This window comes from Cryptomeria japonica, chromosome 3 (genome assembly GCF_030272615.1).
Source record: "Cryptomeria japonica chromosome 3, Sugi_1.0, whole genome shotgun sequence".
In the NCBI taxonomy this organism is placed as follows: domain Eukaryota; kingdom Viridiplantae; phylum Streptophyta; class Pinopsida; order Cupressales; family Cupressaceae; genus Cryptomeria; species Cryptomeria japonica.
Window position 1 is genome coordinate 965,928,786 of NC_081407.1, and position 13,875 is coordinate 965,942,660.

The 13,875-nt window shown below is 33.8% G+C and overlaps 1 protein-coding gene across 1 annotated transcript; it reads left to right on the forward strand.

Moving 5' to 3' along the window:
- The first annotated feature begins 7,069 nt into the window (after positions 1-7,069).
- On the forward strand, positions 7,070-9,839 carry LOC131035626 (bidirectional sugar transporter SWEET14). Its single transcript, XM_057967357.2, has 6 exons — positions 7,070-7,293; positions 7,390-7,426; positions 8,481-8,691; positions 8,783-8,944; positions 9,046-9,165; positions 9,264-9,839. Exons 1-6 carry the CDS (start codon positions 7,149-7,151, stop codon positions 9,522-9,524), a joined length of 936 nt encoding a protein of 311 aa, XP_057823340.2. The 5' UTR covers positions 7,070-7,148; the 3' UTR covers positions 9,525-9,839.
- The last annotated feature ends 4,036 nt before the right edge of the window (positions 9,840-13,875 follow it).

Sequence of the window (13,875 nt, forward strand, 5' to 3'; positions counted from 1 at the left end):
TGAAATCATGTCCAAATAAATTTGATGAAATGTATACTCTATCTCTAAAAAAAATATACTCATTATGAATTAGACAAAAAAATATCTTCATATCATCCCGGATAAGAAACAAGAAAGACAAGGATAAAATGGTTAAGATTGATGACCCCAAACACTAAAATTCAAACCCTAAAATTCAAATGTATATTCTACTATAAAAACATGCTTACTACAAATTAGATTAAACAATCTCTTCATCCGAATCTAATAGACTACTCAAATAACCAGATAGGCTACTCAAATAACCAGAACATTCCTGAGAAAATACGAAAAAATCAAATTTGTTGTTTCTGTGACTAGAACATTCTAGAGCATTCAGCCAATGTCTGTGAAATAGGTAAGCACCATTAATGGTGCACATGAGCCGTGTAGAAGAGGTAACATTATGTGACCTGTCAGATATGCTGTCTCAACTCTGAAGACGACCTCTCTTTCAGATATTCCAGTTAAAAGTTAATTAAACTGGACAAAAGATTTTGTCAGGTTTTACTAGTGTTAAGCCATATAACCATGAGCTAATGATTTCAAAACTGTGGCGGCTGATTGAATAAGTATTTTCCATGACTAAGCTAGTAAGCTGGACAAATAAAGAAGGTTGGTGAGTTTGAGGGATGAGCCTCACCATCTTAAAATCAATACGATAGATTTCTATCAAACAGTAAAAGCTGTGTATTCCCATCACAATCAATTTAAGCAAGAAATTCTTTTGTTGTTTCAGTGTATGAAATCTAAATATTTAGGTTTTAGGATCATATTTTGTGTCTGTAGTTTTGTAAATGTAAAATCAGGTGTATAAATTATCGTTCTTAATTTAAAAGATTTTTATTTAATCATTTTAGATTTTTCTTAGATATTATATTTTCACATTTTACAATAAAAAATCTAAAAGCTTTTGGATTAAATATGGTATGTCTTCTTTTTGTGATGGTGCATCATTGAGTGTGATCTAAAATTCTGATATGAAAACTATCACAATTAATTCAAGAAACAATCTTTTGAAGACTAAATGGATTGTGGAAATCTTATGCCAACATCATACCTTTTTTGTCGGTAAGTTTGCAAATGTGATATCAAGTGTATAAATTATTATTATTTTTAAATTGAAATACAAATTTGATGTATTCTAATTTATTTAGAAGGCAATTCTAGATTTCTTTGAGATATTATTTTGTGGGAAATGATGTTTTATTGGCCCTTGAGGAAGCTAGAAGGAATAGGTCTATTTTGAAAGAGCTTAATACTACAATGATTGCAATTATTCCTAAAAAAGAGGTTACTAAGACATTTGCTGATTTTCGCCCTATTGCTTTATGTAACACTTTGTACAAGATTTTTACCAAGGCTATTTCTTTAAGGCTGGCTAAAATTCTGCCTAGGATCATTTCTTTAGAACAAGGTGGTTTTGTTCTAGGAAGGGAGACGATAGAGGGAGCTATGGTGGCGCATGAGGTTCTACATTCTATTTCTACTCAGAGAATCCCGACCATGATCCTCAAATTAGATATGATGAAGGCATATGATAAAGTAGAATGGGGGGCTTTGTGTGTTGTTCTACTTAAATTGGGTTTTTCCAAGGCATGGGTCAAATGGATTCGTGCTTGTATTTCTTCTGCAAGGTTCTCGGTTCTAATTAATGGCTCCCCTTGTGGTTTTTTCTCCTCTTCTAGGGGTTTGAGGCAAGGGGATCCCCTGTCTCTTTTCTTATTCATTCTCCTAGCTGAAATGTTCAGTTGGGCTATTATAGCCGCTAAGATGAGAGGGCTTTGGAAGAGAATTAGGATTCAGAATGTTCCACAAAGAATTTCCCATTGTTTGTTTGCAGATGATACCTTGTTATTTGGTCAGGCTTCTTTGGGTGAGGCAAGAGTGATAAAGGGGATAATACAAAATTATGCATCCTTTTCTGGTCAAAGAGTAAATGTTGATAAGTCAAAGATTTTTTTCCTTCATACTTCACAATTGGTTCAAAATAGATTGAAGATTTTTTGGGGATTTGCATCTGGAAATCTTCCTTGTTCTTATCTTGGTATACCTTTCTTCATTAAGCAGGATAAAGTTGAGTTTTGGGATAAGATTATTTCAGTTATCTCTAGAATGGTTAACTTTGGCTGGTAAGATTGTTTTTATTAAGTCTATCCTAAATGTTGTTCCTATTTATCTCATGTCTATTTTGCAGTCTCTGAAAGCGGCTATTGTTAGTTTGCAAGATACTCTTAGGTCCTTCCTTGGGAGTAATAATAAAGATTGTAAGAAGAAACTCCCTCTGGTAGCATGGGATAAAGTTTGTTTGCCTAAAAACCTTGGGGGCACAGGTATTAGGAGTTTGGAAAGTCAGAATTTAGCCTTAGGTGCTAAGCTGGTTTAGAAATTGTATGAGAGACCGTTCTCCTTTTGGGCACATATTATGTTTGCTAAATATTTAAATAACGGACCAAGAGAGTATGTTTTTCAAGTTTCTAATTTACCGTCTGGTTCAACTATTTGGAATTTTCTATGTAAATGTAGATCAGTGATTTTGCCTCATCTCTCATGGATTGTTTATAATGGTAGAAAGGTTAGGTTTTGGGAGGAAGTTTGGAATGGACACCCACCTCTGGTGAATACAAAGGATTGGTCTCCTTTAATTTCCACTCTTTCTTCCCTTTGGGGTGTCTTTGTGGCTGATTATTTTGAGATTGAGTATAGTGGAAATCTTAAGGTGGCAAGATGGAAATCAATTGAGTTTTTAGATATTGATCAAAATGTGAAATTGGAATATGAAAAGATGTTGGGGGAGAGAGTAATAATTCTTTTTGATGCTAAAGATGAACTTATCTGGACAAGAAATATCTCTGGTAAGTACACAGTTAAGGATGGCTATAATTCTCTCTTGGTTGCTAAAGATTTATCTACTTGGCCATACAAGTTGTTTTGGCATATGGCTTGTCTCCCAAAGGCTGGTGCTTTTGCTTGGTTAGCAATGTAGGACAGGGTCCTTACAGGTATGAGGTTGGACAAGTTGGGTATTACTGCAGTATTTCCTTGTGTTTTTTGTAATAAAAATTTAGAATCCTCTGCACATTTGTTTCTTCACTGTGATTTTGCCTATGCTTGCTGGCAGTGTTTGTTTGAAAAGCTAAATCTATCCTTTTTTATTGGTAAGGATCTCCTTTCCCACTTCAGATCGTGGCCTCTCCTGTTTGCTTCATCTTTTTATGCATGTATTTGGATTATTACTCCATCTATTGTGATTTGGAATATTTGGTTAGAGTTTAATAATAGGATTTTTAAACAAACAAGTTCTTCCTTGGCTGAGGTTTTATTTAGGATTGAATCTTCCATCTCTGAAGTGGCTTTGTCTTTTATTTATAAGAATTTGGAAAATCTTACCTCTTTTTCTCATTGGGATAGTAGGGTAACTTGAGTCTGAAGGATGTTATCAGTTTTACCTACTCATGGATCTATTTTGAATAAGACTAATGCTATAAGTAAGAGAAATTTTGCTTGCTGGAAACCTCCTCCGCAAGGGCACTTTAAATTGAATTTTGATGGTGCTTCTCGTGGGAACCCTGGCTTGGTAGGGGCAGGTATGGTAATTTATGATCATAAGGTAAGATTTATTTAGGCTCGTTGTCATGCGATTGGTTTCAAGACTAACAATTGTGCAAAATTCTATGCTTTGTCTTTTGGTTTGGATATGACTATATCTTTGGGAATTAAGGACTTGATAATTGAAGGTGATTCTATGGTTATTAAGTGTCATGAAAAAGAAGTTGAATTGTTGACAATTACAATATATACTTGGTCATATTTTGCAAAAATTAGATTTTTTTGATTCCTTCTTGATTTCCCACTGTTATAGAGAAGTGAATAAGATTGCAGATTTCTTGGCTAGCTTAGCCATTGATAGTGATGCTAATATGCGGGAGGTAAGTGTGGAAGAGATCCCTTCCTTGGTTTTGAAATATTTGAAGTAAAGGAGGTAAGCTTACATGGTAAATTTAATGGTTATCTTCTGACGTAACCAATAAAGATGGATAGTGATAAGGTTTAGGGGTGGCGGTGTGTGTGTGGTTTCTATTTGATGCTTGTCATATCATCTTTGCTTAGCATTATGGTTAAGTGGTAAGTATGCATTGGAAATGAATACGGTTACCTTCTGATGTAACCAACAAGGATGGTTAATGATAATGATTAAGGGAGGGCGATGTGTGTGGTTTATTTGATGTTTGTCTTTTCATCTCTGCCTCACACGTTTCAATTTTGTTTTGTTAGGAGTGTTGAGAGATTTTATTTCACTTCGTACCAAGATCTGTCTTTTGAATTTGGGCTTATAGTGGCTTGCCATTTGGTTGGTTTTATTTACGTGTATTTTTTAGAAGCTTTGATATGATTGTGGGCATTATAATAGGTGATCTTCGGCATTAATTATATTTTGATCAGCCACCACTGTATGTTTCCATTATGAATCAGGGTGCCTTCATTTTAAGTCGAATATGTCGGCACGAGTTGGTGAATTATGGTCCAGATAAGGGATTTTTTGTATGATTATTCTGAAATGGCTATTTATTCTTATCTACAGTGTCTTTGGTAGTATAGTGTCATCGATTTTAGAATTCTGTGGTGTCTCTATGGTTTATTCTTCTGCACTAGTTTGGCAGATGTCATCGATAATTATGGGTTTAATTTTGAGAAACTTAGCAGAGTTTTTATTTTGCATTATGAAGAAATGGAGTATGAAATTCGTAGGGTGGTGGGTAATAGTTGGTTGCTCTCTCATGTTTATATCTCTTTTTCTGAAGTTTGTGTCTCGTTTCTCACTGTATGCTTTGATGTGTAATTGGATAAAACACTGGTTTGGCTGTTAGCAGCTACATTCCTGGCTCCTCCATTTCACATTTTGGATAATATTGAGTCAGCTTTGGATAATTACATGTTTGATGTGGGTTCTTTCCCTTATGTTGGTTTTCTTCCTTGTCATGATCTATTGGATAATGGGTGGTGTGGAGAGCTGTTATTTGAAGTTAGAATGGGGTTAATATGTGATAGCATAGATAATGCTTTGAAAGGTTTGAAAAAATTGTGAGATTTTGTTTCTCCTCATATTGTGTATAGGGCTCTCGATGTGTTAAATTTTTGTTTTGTTTCATTGGCTCCTCCTCTCCCTGTAGCTCCACTATAGGTTCCTCCTAATTTGCCAAGCACTCCCTCGGAGGAAAGCTCGAGTTCTTGGTATTGAATTATGATATAATTATGTTGTCTTCAACAGTTTCTATTTGACATTCTTTTTTGGCAGGATGAAAGATGGTGTTGGGAGTATGGCACTTGGAGTTTCCTGTGCATTTTGGTTTGATCTGCATATATATATATATATATATATATATATATATATATATATATATATATATATATATATGGCATTGAAAGAACTCATATGTTGCAGATTATTGTATCATCCCTTAGAGGGGCTGAGTGTATATTCTCAATATTTTGTAGGATTTAGGGTGGGGGTTTTGTATATTTGAAAATCTATGTAAAATATGGATTTAGACAGCTTTTGTATGGGGGATCTTTGGTCAGTTTTTCTTTTTAAGGGCCGTAACCAGAGGTTTTCTTGTGGGTTCTTTCTTGCCAGAATGCCCTTTGAACCCGTTGTAAAAAAGTATATTTTGAATAAATAAAAAATAGTTTAGTGGTATGTCCACTTTTATTAAAAAAAAAATGAATCTAAACGCTTCATGTATGCCTCTATTTCTTGATGATGGATCCTTGTGTGATCCAAAACTTTGATACAAAAACTTTCTAAGTTAATTTTAGAAGAAATCTTTTGAAGACTAAATAGATTGTGGAAAACTCATGTTAATATCATTCTTTTTTTGTCTGTAGTTTTATGGTAACAAGTATATAAAGTATCATTATTTTTAATTTAGAATCTAAAAGATCTTTAATTTGTCAAATTTATTTAAAAGATGATTCTAGATTCTTTGAGATATTATATTTCCACAATCTATAATATTGAATCTAAATGCTTATAAATTAAATTATGTATGCCTCCTTCATAATGATGGATTGTTAAGTGTGATCCAAAACTTCCATGCAAAAAGTTATATAGTCAATTTTAGAAGTTATCTTTTAAATAATAAACGGATGGAAAAATCACACAACTAGCATTGCATTACATGGGAGGGAAATTGTTTTTTTATGCAAAAATTATTGAGATGGAGCTCTTCAAACAAATGTTCATATTCTTAATAATGATCACTGGGTGTGATCTAAAACATCCATGTACAAGGTTTTGGATTTTATTCCGTTATCTATCATCACAATCACACTCTCTGATCTATCATCATCTTCTATCTCTCTTAGCTGAGAGACAAAAAATGATGATAGATCAAAAGTATGATTCAAAATGCCACATACATTCTAATAAAAAAATGACAATAATTAAATTATAAATTATCGAAATCTGATATACTAATCTTTTGAATCAATAAATTAAACTCTCCTAATAAATACTCCTATTCCTAATAACAATAGATCGCTGAATACGATCATCCGAAATTACTATACAAAAACATATACATAAACGATCTCTTGAATACCAAATCTTGAACTTTGTTTTTAAATAGAAGTTAAACAGGCTCAAACCTTTTGACTGCCAGAATTAAACCGGATAGATCTAATTCTGTCAAAAAGAAAAGAAATGTTATGAGATTTGCAGAGCCATGAGATAACTTTCCAAGTGGAGAGTAGGAACGTGTAGTTGACAGACAAGTTTTGCAAGTGTATATCTGTCATTATCAACTGCGTTGACAAAAGTACGTGCGCACAGTTTGTGTAAAGCCATTTTATAGTACGACAGAAATTTGTGGGCCCAATGGGCGAGGGAAAGAAAGTGACAAGTAGCGAACCCAGTCATCTGACACGTAGACGAGACGATGACGTGGACGTGGCGGTACGGGTTTTCTGTAACGGCAGGGAGCGCGGAATGCATGAATTGTCCGCCATTTTAGTGATGGTTCATCACGCTTCAATCATCTCTTTCTGCTTTGCGGAAGAATGTTGCTGCCACGTGTCACCGCCATTCTTTTGATCTGCACACCGCTCCAAATTCCATTCTCTATAAATGAATGATTAGAGTGCTCCAACTATCTGGACTGCGCATTCTTTCTCTTCTATTCTTTCTTTTTTTTTTAACTCTCTTCAACTCAAAATTCATACAAATGGGAATTTTCAGCCTAAATCATCCCATTGTTTTGGCCCTTGGCCTCCTTGGTAACGATTAAAGGATTTTTTTTTTTCTTTGTGTTTCTATTGTAAGTTCAAGTTCAAGGAAATGAACTGACTTTTGTTTTTGTGTTTGATTCTCAGGGAATATCATTTCGATTATGGTGTTTCTTGCTCCATTGTAAGTTTAATTATAATGAAATCCATCAGTTTTCTTTTATGTTCTTCTGGTGAACGTTCAATATTAATATGCATTGTCTTTCAATTTAGTTTTGTCAGTGTTTTTATCAAAATCTATGATTTGTTATCAGAAGGAGAAATTCAGATCATTTTCTGATGATGAATTATGGAATTTGATCAGAATTTATTTTTCTTCTCTGGCTTTCTGTTTCTGATGATGTCACTTTCTCCTTGCTGATGATAGATCGTAGAGTTTGATTAGTATGCATTGTTCTTTTTTCTCAATGCTTCCAATCAAATTTTGTGATTCATCATTAGAACACAGAAAGTGGGATCATTCTCTGTTTTCTGATCATAAATCATTTTTCTTCTTTCACTAGCTGTTTTTTGAAAAAAGATGGACGGTGGTGATTAAAGTTTGATTAGTATGTATTGTTCTTCTGTCTCAATGCCTTTCAATCAAATTTTTTGATTCATCATTATGGATCATTTTCTGGGTCATACAGTTTGATTGGAATTCATTTTTCTCTTTTCTTGTATTAGCTGTTATCTTGTTCTATTGTAAGTTTCAGCACAATGAAATTCATCAGTTTTCTAATGTTTTTTTGGTTTTCTCAAATTTACACGTTTAATATTAATATGCATTGTTTTTGGGTCTCAACACTTCCAATCAAACTCCATGATTCATCATTAGCAATGATAGATTATAGAATTTGAGTAGAACCAACTTCTCTTCTCTCATTTTCTGATTCCTAATGATTAATCATAGAACTTATTCCATCCAAACGAAATAGCATCGCTGGCCCAAGCCCATCCATTTGATTTTCTCTGAGAACCTATCTAGTATTTTCTTTCTTTCCTGTCCAGAGCCATAATAGTAATGATAAAAAATGCCAAGAAAAAATATGAATAAAAAATCACAGAAAAAGATATGTATGCTGTATGATGGGAAGCATTCAATTTTCTTTTGATCCTCTGAATAGAATTAGGATTTTTATGTGGTCTTACTAATATTATACTTTGACCTTCTCTTGGTTTTTTTTTTCTCTTTTCAGGCCAACTTTCATTCGGGTGTACAGAAAGAAGTCCACTGAAGGTTTTCAGGCAATTCCATACGTAGTTGCATTGTTCAGCGCCATGTTTTGGATGTACTATGGCGTGATGAAACCTGACTGTACTTTAATTGTGACTATCAATTCTGCTGGTTGCATTATTGAGACTCTCTACCTTTCCATATACGTAGCCTATGCTCCCAAACAAACCAAGGTATGTATGCATATACAACAATAACTATTTTGCATTTTAACAAAATTTTGAGAAAAAAGGAAAAGATCTGACAGATTTTGTGTGTATACAGATATTGATTGCAAAATTGCTCATATTTCTGAACATGGGTGTTTTTGGATCTGTGGTATTATTTACCCTGTTGTTTTCGAAAGGAAAGAGACGAATCGTCATAGTGGGTTGGATCAGTTCAGCAATATCTGTCACAGTATATGCAGCTCCATTGAGCATACTGGTAAGTCAATCAGAAGTCTTCATAACATAATTATTCCATTGAATACCCAATATTTTTTGAAGGAATACCTGATGAAGTTTCCCAATGTTTGTTCATGGCAGAGATTAGTAATTTGTACAAAGAGTGTTGAATTCATGCCCTTTTATTTGTCCTTCTTCCTGACTGTCAATGCCACAATCTGGTTTGCCTATGGACTTCTGATCAGAGACATGTTTGTTGCAGTAAGTATATTAATACCAACTTAGCCTACACAGTATATATCTACTTATTTTTAAGATTTATCGGTTTGGGTTATGACCTAATGAAATTGTTTTTGCAGCTACCCAATGTGTTGGGATTCCTCTTTGGAGTAGTGCAAATGGCAGTGTACATTTTATATAGAAATTCAAAGGAAGTGAAAGATGACAAGGCAACGGATCTTGCAGGAATTAATGGAAAGATGAACCCAATAAGTTTAGCAGAAATTCATCCCATTGACATTCCTCCCTGCAAACATAATGGTGATGAAAATTCAGGAAACCCAGTGCAGATGAGTGTTTGTGAGGTTGACAGAAAACAGTCAGAATTAACAGCTGTTTAAGCTGAAATTAGTGGCCTCAATGGCTATCTGAATTTTTAATGATGCTTCCATCAGGGAAGACAATCATAACTGCTGATCCAGCTTCATTGGCAGAAAAAAATCATAATATGCAGATCTGGTGATAGAAAATTGCTTCCAGGGGAAGTGCTGACCATGATTTATGTGTAGGGTGTGCATATTGGCTTCTTGGATCGTTTTTTTCTTCATTTTCAGTGGTTCAAGTATTCATTGTTTTAAAAGTTTGCAATAGTTGTGATGGTGGTCACACCTCCATCAGAAATCTAATTCTAAATCTACTCTTTGATTGAGGATAAATTTGAAAAGAAATTAAAAAAAATAGTTTGACAAAATGGTATTAAATTTTCTATTTTGATCTTTACTTTTAAATTTTTTGAAACAATCTATAAGATTGTAATTTAATTTAATTTTTTTATTATTTTTAGCATTTTATTGTAAATGAAATAAATTTATGTGTTTGTAATGTTGATCACTTAAGTCACCTTTCTTCCATAACTTCTCTATATTGACGCATCTTATTTTTTCAGAAAGAGTTAGATAGGCAGACACACATTATTTAATATAAAACTCATAAGAAGGGGGACTTAAGTGATCAACATTGATTGATCTTGAAAGTTAGCATGGCTAAATGTTGTTTTCAAATAAAAAATGCAAGGAAATGTTTATCCAAATTTTGGTATGTAATACGGTAATTCTAAACTATTAAACCATACAACAATATTATACAATAGTACGCATTAAAGTGATCAAAGAAAGCAACCACCTAATAAATATCACCCAAAGTGATATTGAGGCTCAGTTAATCCTTAATGCAATATTGTTCTCAAATGTTTAAAATCTTGTGGACCAAATGACACTTGGTAATTACCACATCTCATTTCTCCCAACCACATTTAAGGGGATTCCATATGAGACAAAGGCTCAACATCATGAGTATAATAACAAAATCATATACTTGAACCTAACAAAAGGTCTTTGGAAAAGCCTAGAAGGATGAAGAAACATCAGAATGGGTGGACAATAATATCTTAGAGGGATAGCCCATAGTGATGTTTACTTCTATAATGGTGAAATGGAAGATGCTCAAAATAAGCTAGAAGAAGTAGAATGCAAGGTTGTTGACCTCAAAACAAAGTGCAAATGATGTTGCAGAAAAAAATAGCCTCTAAAAAATGTGGGTATCTATTGACATCACAAATGATGTCTAAAAGGGACCTTAAGATTCGTAGACTAGAACATGCAACATTGAAATAAGGTTTGGATGTAATTAGGGAGGATCATAATTTGAGAATTTATATTTCAAAGGAGGAATCTTACAATTTGACTAGTTTAGACAACTCTTATGTTGTTACCACATCCTTATGGACTTAAATAAACAACTTAATTAGAAGCACACTTTTTATTTAATATTTCAGTATGTGATGAAATTTGTGCTCAATATGTGAATGATTTAGCAATATAACCAAACAAAATACAAAAATCAAACAAACACTCAAGATGAGGCAAAATAGGTTAGACAAGAATAAAACTTAATGAAATGAAACTATATAAAACTCCTTATTGTGTAGATTTGCCCTTGATGTTCGATTTATATTTGTGCTCACTCAAGATTTTGGTAGCATAACAACTTCCAATGTAAAATGGGTGATATAGATAAAATGGTTAAGGGTTGGATTTATAGGATTCTGGATGAGATAAATGGATGGTTGATATTTCTTGATGAGGATCAAGGGTTGAGGATGAAGGAGAGGAATAAAAGAATTAAAAATTCCTTTTAGGGCACTTGAGGGGACAAGCCCATGTGCTTGTGTAAGAAGTCCATGTGCTTGATGTGATGGGAGGAATTGACCTCACTTAATCAAGGACTAAGTGGTTGCACATGCTTACTGGAGTGGGTTAGGTGGAGACTATGATTAGAATTAGGATGGAAGTAAAAATGTAGAAGGATGCAAGTGGATGAGGGTAAATAAAATTTTTGAATTAATTTTAATTTCAAATTGGAGGAAAGGGTAGATGGGGATTTGATTATATAAACATGAAGTTTTATTTAATTAAATAGATGGTCTTAGAGGTAGTGCTGAATAGGTAAATTAATTAAATTTATTACCTTAGGAAATAGACTAGAAAATAGAGTCCAATAATGATGTTTAATTAAAATAATGAATTATTTAATTAATAGAAGTAGCCAAAATAGATGAACATTGGGAATAAATTGCTAAAACACAAGTGATCAGTTTTAGGTGTCCACATTTTTCCCTTCTTTGAGAGAGTGCTATGAAGTAGTATCTTTCAAAGAAGATTAAGACATACTCGAGTGAAGAAAGAAGATGTGAGTGTTGAAGGAAAGGTTGAGTTGGATCCATAGCCTCTATTCTCTCCTTCCAAAAACTAATCAGTGGTGCACTGTCTAAGAGGGAGAATTGAATGCAAATCTAGTGTGCCCCCCACTCATGTTTTGGGTGTTGAGATGTCCTCAGCATGGCAAAGTGTGGGAAGATCTTTTGGGGAGATTTTTGGATGTTTTTGGAGGTCCACAACATAGCTATTAATTGATGTGCATCTATCTAGAGGAGATTTATAGTTAATATATTTTGTCTCTAGATTGATGTAGTGGCTTCTCTTAGGGGGGGCAATGATATGGTTGCAGTTTGATGAATTTCTCTTGGAAAGTTGTGCAGTAATTATATACACATAAAATTGGCTATGAGCAATTAAATAAATATTTTATATTTATTTAATGATTATTCTTCTGTTAATTAATTGAGTTGAAACATTTAATTAATTCATTCATTTATATCCCTTTCTTCTAAGCCAATAATTAAATATCTAATATTTAGTTATCTCCTATCTACTATCCTATAGTCTCATCAATTAAATAATATCTTAATTATTTAATCTCCCTTTTCCAACTCATCTCATCTCCACATCATCTTCTCCTTTTCCAACTCATCCATCATGTGGCTAAACATATTAATATTTTTAAATATTAATACATCATTATCTTCAACCTTCAAATCTTTCTTCAAATAATGTGTACATACACGCATTTCTCAACTTCCCTATATTTTCTCCAACCTTCCTACATCTTTGGAGGGAGTTGAGTCCACTTGTCCTCTTATCCCTAAATCTTCTCCAGCTATCCTAGATTCTCTTAGTCTTCATCCTCAGTCAAGGTGAGCCTTCTGACACTTGGCTTTTCCTTCCACCTTTTCCTCCATTCTATAGGTGTAGGAGGAACATATTCCACCTTTATCTCTCACATCTCAACCTCTTGCTCATAGCCATCCAAATTGCAAGATTTAATCATGATTGTTGATCTCTGCCACCTAAGCTTATGCACTGAAAAATCTATAAATAGAGGTCTCCTAAGCCATTTTTGAAACTAATAGCTAATCTTATAATAACTAGAAGTATTAATCTTTGCATCCATGAGTTCATTTGTTTAAGCATTTTTAGAGTTTTTGAGAAATTTAGCATAAATCATTTTCATAGCATTAGCTTTTGCATATCATATCATCTATCAGTCCATTCCACACTTGCCATCTTGGAAGCCCCCAGTGTTTGTCTAAGAGAAAATCATATGCAACCAAGGAAAATGGGGTTAGGACACAATGAAACATAATCCATGTTGAAGGTATAATCATTTTATTTTCTTTTATTTCATGTTGTTTCATTAGGCTTGAGTTTCCTGTAGTTTTATATTTTCATGATGGACTAACAAGTTGCAAGCTACTTTTGAGGTGAAACTTAAGTCAATACATTTTTGGTGCCCACTATGGGGCTCAGGCCTCACACATCATTTTTCTAATATCATGTCTAATTCTCGTTATAACATAATAAATTAACACATTTGTAAACCTATTTCACACTTGTGTGAAATGTGGTAGCGCTTTTACAGCCTAGGTTAGCACTTTTGACACCCAAGTTAGCGCTTTTGTTCAATAGGTTAGCATTTCTATCATTCAAGTTAGCGCTTACACTTCATAGCTTAGAGTTTTTGTTTCTTAGGTTAGCGCTTTTGTTGGAGAAATCACACATTCATTATGTAGGGTGAAAGCATAGTGTTGTGTCGCACTTTTGGCTAAGTGGAAGAGAAAAATAAATCCTACTTGGTCGAGTCTGCGTGGTGCCACATGGCGCCTACGTGGAGGATGGGTGGTGGGGTCTACTCGGTCGAGTAGTACTCAGACCTACATATACCTGCCGACTGCACTTAGCCCCCCATTTGTATAGTTTGAAATAGCTAAAGTGGGAGGGGACCTAAGAAGTCTTTTGGTCGAGAAAGGTAGGGCCGAAAGGCTTTTTTTAATTTTTTTAATTGTTTTAATAATTT

What these genes read in the sequence shown, in the direction of transcription:
- LOC131035626 (XM_057967357.2), top strand. Translation starts at nt 7,149, where the DNA reads ATGATTAGAGTGCTCCAACTATCTGGACTGCGCATTCTTTCTCTTCTA. An exon ending in TTTGGCCCTTGGCCTCCTTG is followed by an intron (nt 7,294 to 7,389) that starts GTAACGATTAAA and finishes TTTGATTCTCAG; the next exon opens with GGAATATCATTTCGATTATG. An exon ending in ATGGTGTTTCTTGCTCCATT is followed by an intron (nt 7,427 to 8,480) that starts GTAAGTTTAATT and finishes TTCTCTTTTCAG; the next exon opens with GCCAACTTTCATTCGGGTGT.